Source organism: Marmota marmota, unplaced genomic scaffold (genome assembly GCF_001458135.2).
Source record: "Marmota marmota marmota unplaced genomic scaffold, marMar, whole genome shotgun sequence".
In the NCBI taxonomy this organism is placed as follows: domain Eukaryota; kingdom Metazoa; phylum Chordata; class Mammalia; order Rodentia; family Sciuridae; genus Marmota; species Marmota marmota.
The window spans coordinates 40,915,140-40,928,786 of NW_026000005.1; the positions used below are offsets into that span (position 1 = coordinate 40,915,140).

At 34.0% G+C, this 13,647-nt stretch overlaps 1 protein-coding gene across 3 annotated transcripts in view; it reads right to left on the reverse strand.

Moving 5' to 3' along the window:
- The window catches only part of Cul3 (cullin 3), a 64,044-nt gene extending 51,017 nt beyond the window's left edge, over positions 1-13,027 (reverse strand). The window contains exons 1-2 of one of the 3 annotated variants that reach the window (XM_048808612.1): positions 12,792-12,946; positions 11,448-11,574 (exon numbers count right to left, since the gene is read on the reverse strand). In XM_048808612.1, the coding sequence (XP_048664569.1) occupies positions 11,448-11,495 (48 nt within the window). In that variant the 5' untranslated portion in view covers positions 11,496-11,574; positions 12,792-12,946. Of the gene's footprint in view, positions 1-11,447; positions 11,575-12,791 lie in introns of all 3 variants that reach the window. The other 2 variants (XM_048808613.1, XM_015481462.2) reach the window with 2 other exon arrangements.
- Positions 13,028-13,647: the final 620 nt, after the last annotated feature.

A 13,647-nucleotide genomic window follows, 5' to 3' on the forward strand; every position in this document is an offset into this window, starting at 1 on the left:
ATGTTTCTATATCAATATTCATAAATTGTGAATAATGGCAACACAGGATAATGAATGCTTGTAAAATGTTAAAGAACAGAAATTTATACATGACTGGAAGGAACACTTCTACTTCATACTCTGAAAGTTCTTAACGTAGCCAACTTTCAATTATTTGTATATTCAATATAAATGTGGTAAATACTGTCGCTCTCATACTACATTACTACTTTTAGATTTCTGTATTACAAAGCAAGTTTCTTCCTGTGTTTTGTTAATATTTTTAAACTTTCCAAGTATTTACTAATGGCGAGACTCATGAATGATATAAATTTTACTGGTATTTGCTAGATTAACAATATTATTCCCATTATTTTTCACTAGCTTTAAGAATAGGGTGGGGACTGAGGTTGTGGCTCAGAAGTAGAGCAGTCGCCTAGCATGTGTGAAGCCCTGGGTTCAATCCTCAGCACCACATAAAAATGAATAAATTAAATAAAGATATTGTGTCCAACTAAAAAAATAAAAAAAAAAAGAATAAGGGTGGTAATCAAAGAAATCATACTAGTATCCATAATAAAACAGTAAGAGCTACTACAAGGAAAAATATTTTTTTCCTAACTGCTGTCAGAAGTTTTTTTTTATTTAAGTAATTTCACAGATGTACACAGCAATATAATTTTTAAGGACTTTTACCAAAAGTACACTATTTTGAATTTCAAAAACAAATATTCCCCACTTTCACTGTTTGCTCTAAGTGTCCAATTTAATTGCTTCCAACAAGCAAAGCAAGGTGCTAGGCACTATGGAGGATACAAGAGGCATTTAACCACTTTATCTCCTTTACCGGGAATAGGGGGATCCTAGTATTAGCATTCATATGACCTCAAAAATAGCATGAGATTGAAAACAGAGGCACAAAAATGGTGTTAGGATAACACATTTTCATAATTCACTACATATGAGGACAAGGAGGAATCAACTAATTTTGATATCATTTTTAAAAATGCATTCTTCCCAGGGTGTGGTGGCACACACCTGTAATACCAGTTACTTCTGGGAGGCTGAGGCAGGAGGATTTCAAGTTTGAGATCACCCTCTGCAACTCAGCAAGTACCAGTCACAAACTAAAAAATAAAAAGAAAGGGCTGGTGATGTTGCTCAGTGGTAGAAGTTTTCTTAAACATAATATTCTTTTATACTTTTAAAAATAACATACCTTAGAAAATGAGGATTTCTCTGAGTACAAAATAATCATCACACACACAAAAAATGTAGCTTTTTATTTACTAGGTGGAAAGGAATGAACCTAGAACAAAAGGTATTTTACACCAGAGAAAGATTCCACTATGAATTATCCATTTCCAATGGTTAAGATAAAAAAAAAAAAACATCATTTCACAAAATCACAATCTGATTTCCAATAAACTAATATACTGATTTCAAACAAACAGATGTATACAGCCAAATCACACTATGTTTAAAATGATGGTTAGATTTAATAAATAACTTAGGCAGGTACAGGAAGAAGATAAAATACAAAAGACAAAAATAGATCTCAGCAATCTGTGGCTATATACTATGATGGTTTCCATTTTTATTGCCCCAGATGCTAGAGACTCAATCTAGAAGAAAAATGAATGCAAACCACAAACAAGCAACAAGAGACACAAAGATGAATGAAAGGCCCTAGCTCATTCCTTCACATATTTAATAATATGAAAAGAATATCATCAAAAAAATATAAAAACAAGTAAGAGAAGATAACTGCCCTCATAGAGCTTGCAATCTACTTAACAACTTACTTAACAGCTAGTATTCAATATCTGTAAACATTTGAAACCCTGGCTCTCCTGGCAACATCATCTCTCTCCAATCCTTCCAAAGTAGAAGTCATCATCTTCCTAGTCTCTCATATCTCATGGTTACTATCTTCCTGACTTTCTAATAATTCCTTTTCCTTATCTTATCCCAAGTCTCTACTTTTGGGATTATCCTTTTCACATTTAGGACAATCACCCCATATTCAGCCTTTCTTTCTCTGCTTTCTGACTCCTATCATCATACGAAGCAACTGCAATATTCAACATAATACATTCCCACTATCTTCCAATTACTTTAAGTTAGGAAAAAAGCACAAGACAAAATAGCAGAATTAAATCATCAATTAAACACTGAAAATGGCACTTATATTAAATATTTTACTCCATTTTCTCCATCACAGTCAGCCTCTTTTTATAGATTAAAAGCAATGGCTTCCCCCACCAACAGAATAAGACCACCCACAGAAAACTTTTCAAAATCTAATCCAACTCACTTTACCATTTCCGTTTCCTACCCAGGTACCTGAAGATCCTTTATGTCCCAACTGCACCGGATCCACCTCACTGAAAACATACTAACATAGCCTTTTTTCTCATGCAATTTTCCCTATTAACACTCTATCTTGCCTTTGTTCACATGATGAATCTTTAAAAATCCATTAAAGGTCTTGAGAGTGACCTCTTCTTTGTACCTCACCCTGAAATGCTCAGGCAAAAATAATGTCCTTTCAAATCTGATTATCTCCCTAAAGCTATGAGTTTCCTGCTGGCAGGTATCATGCCTTACTTATTCTGGGGTGGCTGAAACACAGGAGAAACTTGGTACCTATGGGCCTCTGAACAGAATCTGTCTTTGCTAACAAAAGTCTTATTCTTAACTGCTTCCCTTAATATTCTTAATTTACAGCTACCATTTACTTTTATTTTATGCATACAAGCCATTAAAATACCTCTCTACATTCACCACATTTGCCTAGGAAAAAGGGAAAAAGCACTCAAAAAACTTTAATATAAAAGTCAAATCTGCTTAAGTACCTAGTACAGAACTTACCTTATCAACTTCAATCTCATAGGCAACTAATATATTCAGCCTTTATAGTACCCTCACATAAAGGTCTTAATTTACCTACAAATAAATATAAAATTTAAAACACTGGCTCTTCTCCTTCCCCATCCAAAGAATAAACAGAAAAACAGTATACTGAAAAAGTAGTTTACATAGAGACTTCATTTGCAGCAAATGACACCCTACATACACAAAATAAACAGAAAGGTGTAGTTATATAAATAAAGTTTTTCCAGTTTAAAAAAAAGAAAGAAAGAAAGTCACTTAAAAATTGAAACTATGCTATATCTCCTTCAAAAGTTTCAATTTCTCTATCTGTAAACCAAACACTTACATCAGGATTACAAAGCACAGATCTGGGGAGGTAAGTTAAAAAACTAAAGTTCCACAAAGATAGTGATCTTCAATATACTGCAAATGCCTGTCCAGTGCCTGGCATGAAATATCCTCAACAGGAAGCATTCTGAATGAATAGAAAGTGAGCAGGATAAAGCTCCTCTTATTCTGCCACCTTCTAAAAATAAAATATTACTTGCATAACAGAATATATAGATGACTTTGTAAACCACTGAAATAAACCATCTTCTAAGTAACACTGAGTTGTTTCTAGATTTTAAAAGTTAACATCTTTTGTTCAGTTATTTTTCTAAGAGGAAAACAAAATTTCCAAGTACAAGGCTCATTTATAAGACTACCATGCTATTCAATCATTACTAAGAATATGAATTTGAATGAGAAATTAAGTGTAAGGAAAATGTAAGAAACCTCTGAGACATTAGCAAATTGAGTTAATAAAGCTCTTGCTACATTAAAAGTTTCTCCTCTGACTTAAAACAATGTAAAATTGAAATGGTTTTATTCTAAACACATATTATGTCACATTAATGGTAAAGTTCAAAACACTAGAACATTATTAAGTCTAAATAACCCAAATGTATCATATTATTACTATATAATGTTAAAATTCTTTTTTAAAAAAAATCTAATTTTTATTGATTAATAATCTGAAAAATCCAGAAAGGCCTAGTAATTTGTTCAAGACTGATAGTGGAAGAATTACCCTTAAAGTTCAGTTCTTATTTTCTACTAGTACTTTTCCCACTGAAGTGTCATCTTTTGCTTACTTTTAAATATGGAGTGTCTAACATGAGGGAGAAGACAAGACAAAGCTTTGATTACTGTAAGATGACTGCAGACACTTGTCTGTCTACCTATGCTCACATCCCCCAAGTAAGAATCTTATGAAAGAAGAATGAAGAGAGATGGCTCTACCTTTACCCTGCGTATAAGAAAACTGTCTTTTAACATTCAAAAGATATATATGAGCATGCGTGCGCGTGCGCGCGCGCACACACACACACACAAGCACACCAGCTATGAAAAACCAAAATTCTGGCTAAATAAATGTCCAAATTATTTGATAATTAAGGTTAGAGCTAATTCTTAAAGTACTACCAACTCTCTGGTAATTTTTAGTTTCCAATACAATCTTGAATCTGTCAGGAACACTAAATGTTTAAATTTCTCAGGGTTTGATATTAGACCCCCTTCTCTCTGTGATTTCATCTACTTCTAGTACTTTAAATATAATCTACCTATGCTCATATCCCCCAAATTACATTTCTAGTCCAAATTTTTCAGACAACTAGATTTATATATCATATTCAATTTCAGAGGTATCTAGAAATTAACCGTTCAAATGGCGCACCATACCATTTCCTACTTAAAATCTACATCATGAAGTCAAACAACAAGTGCTGGTGAGGATGTGGGGAAAAGGGTACACTTGTACATTGCTGGTGGGACTGCAAATTGGTGCGGCCAATTTGGAAAGCAGTATGGAGATTCCTGGGAAAGCTGGGAATGGAACCACCATTTGACCCAGCTATTGCCCTTCTCGGACTATTCCCTGAAGACCTTAAAAGAGCATACTACAGGGATACTGCCACATCGATGTTCATAGCAGCACAATTCACAATAGCTAGACTGTGGAACCAACTTAGATGCCCTTCAATAGATGAATGGATTAAAAAAATGTGGCATTTATACACAATGGAGTATTACTCAGCACTAAAAAATGACAAAATCATGGAATTTGCAGGGAAATGGATGGCATTAGAGCAGATTATGCTAAGCGAAGCTAGCCAATCCCTAAAAAACAAATGCCAAATGTCTTCTTTGATATAAGGAGAGCAACTAAAAACAGAGCAGGGAGGAAGAGCATGAGAAAAAGATTAACATTAAACAGGGACGAGAGGTGGGAGGGAAAGGGAGAGAGAAGGGAAACTGCATGGAAATGGAAGGAGACCCTCATTGTTACACAAAATTACATATAAGGAGATGTGAGGGGAAAGGGAAAAAAAATGGGAGAGAAATGAATTACAGTAGATGGGGTAGAGAGAGAAGATGGGAGGGGAGGGGAGGGGGGATAGTAGAGGATAGGAAAGGTAGCAGAATATAACAGTCACTAGTATGGCAATATGTGAAAACGTGGATGTGTAACCGATGTGATTCTGCAATCTGTATACGGGGTAAAAATGGGAGTTCATAATCCACTTGAATCAAATGTATGAAATATGATATGTCAAGAGCTTTGTAATGTTTTGAACAACCAATAAAAAAAAAATTTAAAAAAATCTACATCAGAAAATAGAATCACCTCAATTATCTTTCAAAAGCCAAAAACCTAGAAATGACCTTAATTTTTCTTTTATTCCCTATAATCAGTCAGCAGGCAACATTCTTTGTACATATGAAATGAATCTTGAATATGAAAACTCTTCTCAATTACCAATGTCACTAAACCAGTATAAATCATTATTACCACCCATTACTGGATTACTTCTTTCCAGTCCCCTCAACACTTAAGCCCTCTAATTTATTTTCCACACAGCAGACAAAGTCATATTTTAAACCTATACCGCAGTTTGTCATTGTCATGCTTCAAATCATTGAGTGGCTTCCGAATATACATACAACTAAGTACAGAACCCTCTGTCATGACTTTGAAAGTTGGGCTCAATGGCTTCTGGTTCTTTCTCCAATCTTACTTTGTCCCATTCCTCCCCATTACCAACTGAATTTTCCATTCACAACAGGCTTTATGTCAATGTCTCTATTCCAGGAATTGGCAAAGGATGGCTTGCTGCCTTTGTAAAATAAGGTTTTACTGGAATCCTGCCATGTTCATTTACGTACGGGTTACTACTGCTTCTATGCTGTGGCAGCAGAGCTGAGGAGGTACAATACAAAGTTAAAAAAAAAAAAAAAAATAGTGAGTATCCATCTGATCCTTTACAGAGAAATATGTTGTATAGCCATTCCCTCTGTCTGAAATGGCCCTTCAACCCTTTTATTAGCAACCTCTCATTCCTAAGACCCAGTATAAGCATCAACACCTCTCAAATGCGAGGTTCTTGACCTATGTAGTTACTTCCCATCATTCCTTTCTCTATTATTGTCTCCTATTTTCATTATATTTTATAACTAAACATTTACTATCTGTTTCACAAGTGCAGGGATCAGATGTGCTCTATTTACTAATACATTCCTTTACCCTAACTCAAATCCTGAAAAATACTTCTGAATGCTGAACTCTGTGATGAGAAGCCTTATAACAACAGCCTTGAGACTGACAAAATTTTATGAGTCCTTACCTTAAATCTAAAGGGTTGCAGAACGTTTTTCTTCTAGTATTAACTTAGATGCTTCCTCTGTTATTTATTTATTTTTTTAAGACAAAAGTTATGGGAGGGAAACATTTCTATGAAAACTGCAATATTTTCATACTTACTAAACAAGACACGATTTGTTCATGGAAAGGTACAAAGGTCATATCACATCCTATATTTTGCTCTGTGGTCTTGAGAATTTCACTGAATTCCTTTGAACCTAAGTTTCCTCAAAGGAGACATTCTTCTAGAGATAGAAAAAAAATTGCACTACCAAAAGTGAACCAGAGGACTAGCACATTTTCTGTCCTGATTCAATTTGGGGAACTTATTTCCAAAGCCAAAAATAAGCTCTTTTCATCCTCAAGAAGTATCCTCTCTGTAACTTCCCCTCATTTGCCTTTTGGTCATTTGTACTGCTCTATTTTACCAAAAACATTTGTCAAAATATTCACTATTCTCTCCTTGAAATCAAAGTAACAACAAACTCCATTTTAAAAAAACACCTCAGGAGCTAGGATTATGGTTCAGTGGTAGAGTCCTTGCCTACCATGTGTGAGGCACTGGGTTCAATTCTTAGCACTGCATATGTAAATAAAATTAAGGTCCAGTGACAACTAAAAAGTATTAAAAACAAAAACACCAGCTCAGGATTGGGGTTGTGGCTCAGGGGTTGGGGCTGAGCAGTAAATCGCATGCGAGACACTGGGTTTGATCCTCATTACCACATAAAAATAAATAAATAAGTGCCCAACTACAACTAAAATAACACACACACACACACACACACACACACCAGCCCTATGTAATATCATGCAAAAACTGTATTTCCCTTCAATTCTTCAATGTAAAAGGATGGGTCATAGCTATCTATAGATAGAACTAAAAAATTATATATGTGGATATAAAAAAAAACATGTAGCTCAACTCCTTCCATTTACCTGCAAATGCCATAATTTTATTCTCTTTTAATGCCGAGTAATATTCCACCATGTATATATACCACAGTTTCTTTATCCATTCATTTAATAAAGGGCATCTACATTGATTCCACAGTTTAGCTATTGTGAATTGAACTTCTATAAACATTGATGTGACTGTGTCACTATAGTATGCTGATTTTAAGTCCTTTAGGTATAGACCAAGTATAAAATTATGGCATTTGTAGGTAAATGGATGGAGATGGAGAATATCATACTAAGCGAAGTAAGTCAATGCCAAAAAAACAAAGGCTGAATGGTATGGTAAACAGATGCTGATCAATAATGGGGGGAGGGGACATGGGAAGAATGGAGACACTTTGGATTAGGCAAAGGGCAGGGGGAAGGGTACGGGGTAAGAAAGATGGTGGAATGAGATGGATACCCTAGCTAGATACATGTATGATTGTACAAACGGTACAACTCTACATTATGTACAACCAGAGGAATGAAAAGTTGTGTTTCATTTGTGTACAACAAAACAAAATGCATCCTGCTATCATGTATAACTAATTAGGAAAAAATTTTAAATGTTAATATAAAAATGTAGCTCAGCTAATTGCTAAAAACATAATGAACAAAAAAGTGACAAAACAGTAATGCTGCAGAACTACAAAAATGGGTACCTACTGTGACATTAAAGATAGGTAATTTATACCACAGAACCCTAAGCCATTCCCTTACCTTCAAATCAAAATGGGAAATGCAGGAGGTAATATGGATGTTCACGCAAACTATATTTTTGCTCATTATATTATACTTGGCATCCCCAAGTTTATTTAGTAAAACACTGACATTTTCTATATTAGGAGGCAAACATTTAGAGCTGCTTTATATTGGCCCTATCAGTTAACAGTTCTCTTTTGGTACCAGAACTATATTTGTATGGCTATTACAAGTTTTTCATAAAATAAGGTGAAGTAAGAAAAATGGAAAAGAAGCTGGGTGTGGTGGCACATGTCTGTAATCCCAGTGGCTTGGGAGCTGAGGCAGGAGGATCACAAGTTCAAAACTAGTCTCCACACTTAGAGAGGTCCAAAGAAACTCAGTGAGACCCTGTCTCTAAATAAAATACAAAAAAGGGCTGGGAATGAGGCTCAGTGGTTAAGTGCCCCTGGGTTCAAGTCTCAGTACGCCTCCCTCAAAAAAAGATAAAAATGAAAGTATGGATACAGGCAGAAGTTTCAAGAACTTAATTACCATACGTCTATCAACAATCAGATATGCTGAAATTGATATATTTCCTAGACAAAAACTGGTCCAATGGTTTTTGTGGGAAAAAAAGGAAAAAAAAATTAAAGACATATTATTAATGATCATGCATAAGAGAAAAAAATTCATTCAGCATATATGCTTTTTCATTTATTTAGTATAATCAACTTGAATACACATTTAGGAAATGTATTAGAAGAAACAGCTTTATATTTTGAAACAACAGTTGCTGTGGACTGAACATTTATATCACCCTTGAATTCATATGTGGAAGTTCTAATTCTCAATGAAAGTAGAGTTTTTACCATCTGACCATGTTTTAAAGTCCAAAAATCATTCACTTAAAACACTTGACTTCACATTATGGCCTCCCCTTGCTCCTCACTTTTCTAAGAGCCGATTCTCAACCACAACACGTGAGTATAAAGATGCTTTTCCTGCATCTATGCCCAAGCTACAAAACACTGCTTTAAAAAAAAAAAAAAAAAAAAATCACATTCAGATCAACCCCTACTAAACCATCATTTTCTTCACTTGTCAATTCCTTAGTATATACCGTACAAGGGCTACTCCAAGTTTCTTCATCTCACTTTCAGAAGATGGATGGTTTGATTACTAGATTCATAATGGTTTTAAAAATAAAGAATTTCAGATATTACATCCAACTCCCTCCTTTTACATAAGTGGAATTTATAACTGAAAGAACTGTAGCTGTATGAAGTGACTCAACTAATTTGAAGCTTCTTAATCACCTCAATTTTAGCATATTTAGTACATTCTGATCAATCCTTTCTGCCTCAAAAGCAGATCTACAGAGAAGTTAAGGGGTCAGCCTGAAGCCAGACTGCCTGAATTCAGTTCCAGCTAGACTGATTACTCACTACATGTATATGAGCAAATTATCAATTCTCTGTGCCTCAGTTTCTTCCTTTGTAAAACAGATATTATCTGATCCATTGACTTGAGACCATCAGTTAAATTAATAAACATAATAGCACTAGAATTGAGATTAACATACAGTAAATGTTAGTTATCATCAATATTAACATTCCCTATAGAATTTCTGGCAAATGTGAGCATGCCTGTAATTTGATTTTCCATTATTCTTTTTATTTATCTATATGGCATTACTGGGGGTTGAATGCAGGGTACATACCAGGCAAACACTCTATCCCTAAGCTATATACCCAACCCTTTTTATTTTGAGACATTGTCTGGCTAAGTTGCCCTAGCTGGATTCAAACTTGTGATCCTTCTGATTCAGCCTCCCTAGTGGCTGGGATTACAGATAGGTGCTACCATGCTACTTCTTTATTCTTAATCTCATACTCTTAACCATATCAAACACTCCAATCTTCCACCCTTCAGTAGTTTTATTAAAAAAGTCTTCCACTCTCCTTTCCTTCTTTGTTTTGATGCCAAACTTCTTAGATTAATCTTCTTTTTTTACCCACAACAACTTAACTATAGTTTGCTACTGAACATTTATCCCTTGGCTCTTCACTCTCTAAATCTAACACTTACTCACCAGTATATGCTATCAAATGCCAAATCCCCTTATCTAGTTTTAAGTTCTTGCCTTAGTTCTAAACATATCTACAAATATACTTTTTTTTTACTTGAGCAATTTATGACGTCACACTGATTCTTAAGGTACTTACCAACTATAAAAATTGTCAATTTAATCTAAAACAAAACCTACCCTTTCCTCATTCCAAGTCAGATTTCCACTATAACTTCATAACATTCCTATTTGTGGCACCGTAAGTCCTCCCAATAAGCAAATTATGCCTAATCTTACTTAAAAATTTCTGGCCTAGGAAATACAGTAATTTCCAGTCTATGATTTTACCCAGACTTTTCCAGGTCATCTCCTGATTGTAGTGAAAGTCCTCAAAATTCTACATTTACATCTTTCTTATACTAACCTTCAAACAGTTTATCACCTTATCACCCATTTTTAAAACTACCTAAACTCTGAACTGTTTGGTCCAAATCCCTTAGTCTCACATTCAAATTTTTCTATAATCAGTTCCTAAATAAACTTTCAAACACTGTAATTAAACTAATTCCCACAACTATTATAAATCTCAATCAAACTTCACTTGCCACCTAAATGTAATCAGATCAACTCTTTAAAATCACATGCTATTTTGCCACCCTGCAGTGCATTCCACATTTTCATATGTATCTCTGATTTTTTAAAGTCTCAGTTAAATTTCACCCTTTCCCATGAAATCTTATAGTCCAGGATAATCTCTTCTTCATTTTCGTTCCTAAGCTATTTATCACTCACTTGCCACTCAATTATCTAGGGCTTCATATTGTTATTTAAATGTATTTCATTTCTCATATCAGAGTAAAAACAACCCCTAAAAGGGACAATATAATGTCTCTTCACATTTACTATATCTTCATTGAAAGCTGTGCACAGGAGGAACCTAAACAAAAACTGTTGATTGTATGAAGAACACGATCACCTTCATGAAATAATAAACTACCCACTCGTGTAATCTTCTTCAAAGTAAGTATAAAAGGAAGAACAGAGATAGAAAGGTGCTAATTTGCCACCACCATAGTAATTAATGATTCACTCAAGAATCATGAATGAATGCAAAAACCATCACATGGACGTTTCTGGTGAAACAGATATTTACACAGTCTCAAAATATAACTGAACAGATTACTTACGAATTACAAAGGGAAAAAATGGTACCTTCACAGTGGAGAAATCTGGCGGACACCAAGGGATCAAAGTTAACATCACCAATAATGGGTTAAACTGACATCATGTGCCTCCTGAAGTGATGAACTGAGGACACAACATCACTTATGTATTATTCCTGCCAAAAATGCATAACCTGAAACTAGTCATGAGGAAACAATCAGAAAAATCAAAAACTGTGGGGAAGTCTAAAAAACAACTGACCTATACTCTTCAAAAACGTCAATGTGTCAAAAGATAAGTACAAGGTGAGGAACTTGAATATATGATCCTAGATTGGATCTTCGATCATAAAACAAATTATTTAGAGGACATCACTTGTACACAGGACAATTGGTGATATATCAGTATGAACTGTATAACATATTTTGTTGATATTAAACTGCCTAATTTTGATCAAAGTTCTTTGGTTACGTAAGAGAATTTCCTCATTCTTGGAAGAAACATTACTAGGTATTTTAGGGTAAATAAAATCTAAAACCTATTTTCTAATTGTTCAGTAATAAAAATATTGATAATAATAGCAGTAAATAACAAGTATCAATAGAAAGATTTACAAAATGCTAACAACTGGTAAAGGGTACACAGGAATTCATTGTACCACATTTATGAAATTTTTATGGCTTTTTTTCCCAAAGTAAAATTTTAAAAATGAATACCTTCGTGCCATACAAAAAAATATGGAAAGTGTTTTATGAATCTGTGATATTTTATGTTTTGTTGAACAATCTTAAAGCAAGACATTGTGGTGAAGTTATTTCACAAAGGAGATTACATTTTATTTGCAGTGTGTTTCTGTTAAAACACTTGTTCTAAAACATATATAGCTTTTTGGAATCACAGAACCATTTTATATTGTTAGCACACCATTATTTTTAAAAAATTCATGTTTACCACACAACTCAATTAAAATGTGTAAGATTAATTACAATTAGTGAAAAGTCTTGGAGAATATTTTTAAACAATATAATTTTATTATTTTCAAATATACAGGAAAAAGGAAAAAGCTAAAATGGGGTGATTAAAGCATTTTCAGAAAAAAATATTATCTCTAATAGTAAATAAATATTTGCCAACTACTAAGTCTTTGTTTCATTAATTACGATTATAGAGAACATACTTATAAGTTCACAAACTTGAACTTCTCTCAATTATCAAAAATCCTGAGTTAGCTGATTATAACTTTTGAATGAGGTTTTTGTAATATATGAATTAAAAATTTCTATAGGCTTTCTGGAGCCTTTAAAAAGAATACTTCTGATCAAAGTACAATATGGTATAAAAGATTCTCTACATTCAATACTGCATTAGCAACACTCCTTTAAAGTCGGATACCTTATTTATGAGATGTTCGGTAACAACTTCTCTTAGTCCAGTGTAGAGCTTTTCTCCATGTTTATGCAAAACCATTGTATATGCATTTCTATAGAGCTCCTCAAAACTAAGACCACTGTTATTCTTACGCTGGATTTCTTGAATTGCATTTTTCAGAAGGTCCCAAATGCTGTTTACGTATTTTTCATCCATGGTCATCTGTAATATCCAAGAAAGAGAAGAGACAAAAAAAAAACCAATGGTTGAAAATCTTTCTTCTGTGTTTGTCCATACAGTAAATTATTTTATTATATGACTATGATTATAAATCTGCATGATTTACAAGGATGCTAACCTGTCTTAACAGAAATAAAGGAATACATTTTTAAAAAGTCTCTGGAACTGAAAAAAGTAATTTTTTTTTAATCCTTTAAGACATGCCTCTACATTCTTAACCTATGGCAGAATTCTCCACTTTAAATAAAACCATAATGATTTATATATCCAGAAATCACTCAACCCTCCCCTCTCCCCCCCTTCTTCCAAAACACTTGTCATGGAGTATCCCAACAGCCAGCCTATTCCTGACAAGAACCTATGTAGTTTGAAAATAAATGGAGGATAACATACACCAACCAACACTGATTCACCTCCATTTAGGTTCTTAGCCATAAACTACAAGTGTACCCCCCTCCTGCAACACCACAACCCTTCTTTTTTCTAGTCTGATTTTACTCTCCTAGATGATTTTAAATCACCTCCTATATCCTCAATCTAAAATGACTATTTCTTGTTCCACTCAGAAAACAGAAACAATCTGAAGAGATACTGCGTTAACTGACCGTATCCACTGCACTTTATGCAAATACAATCTGCT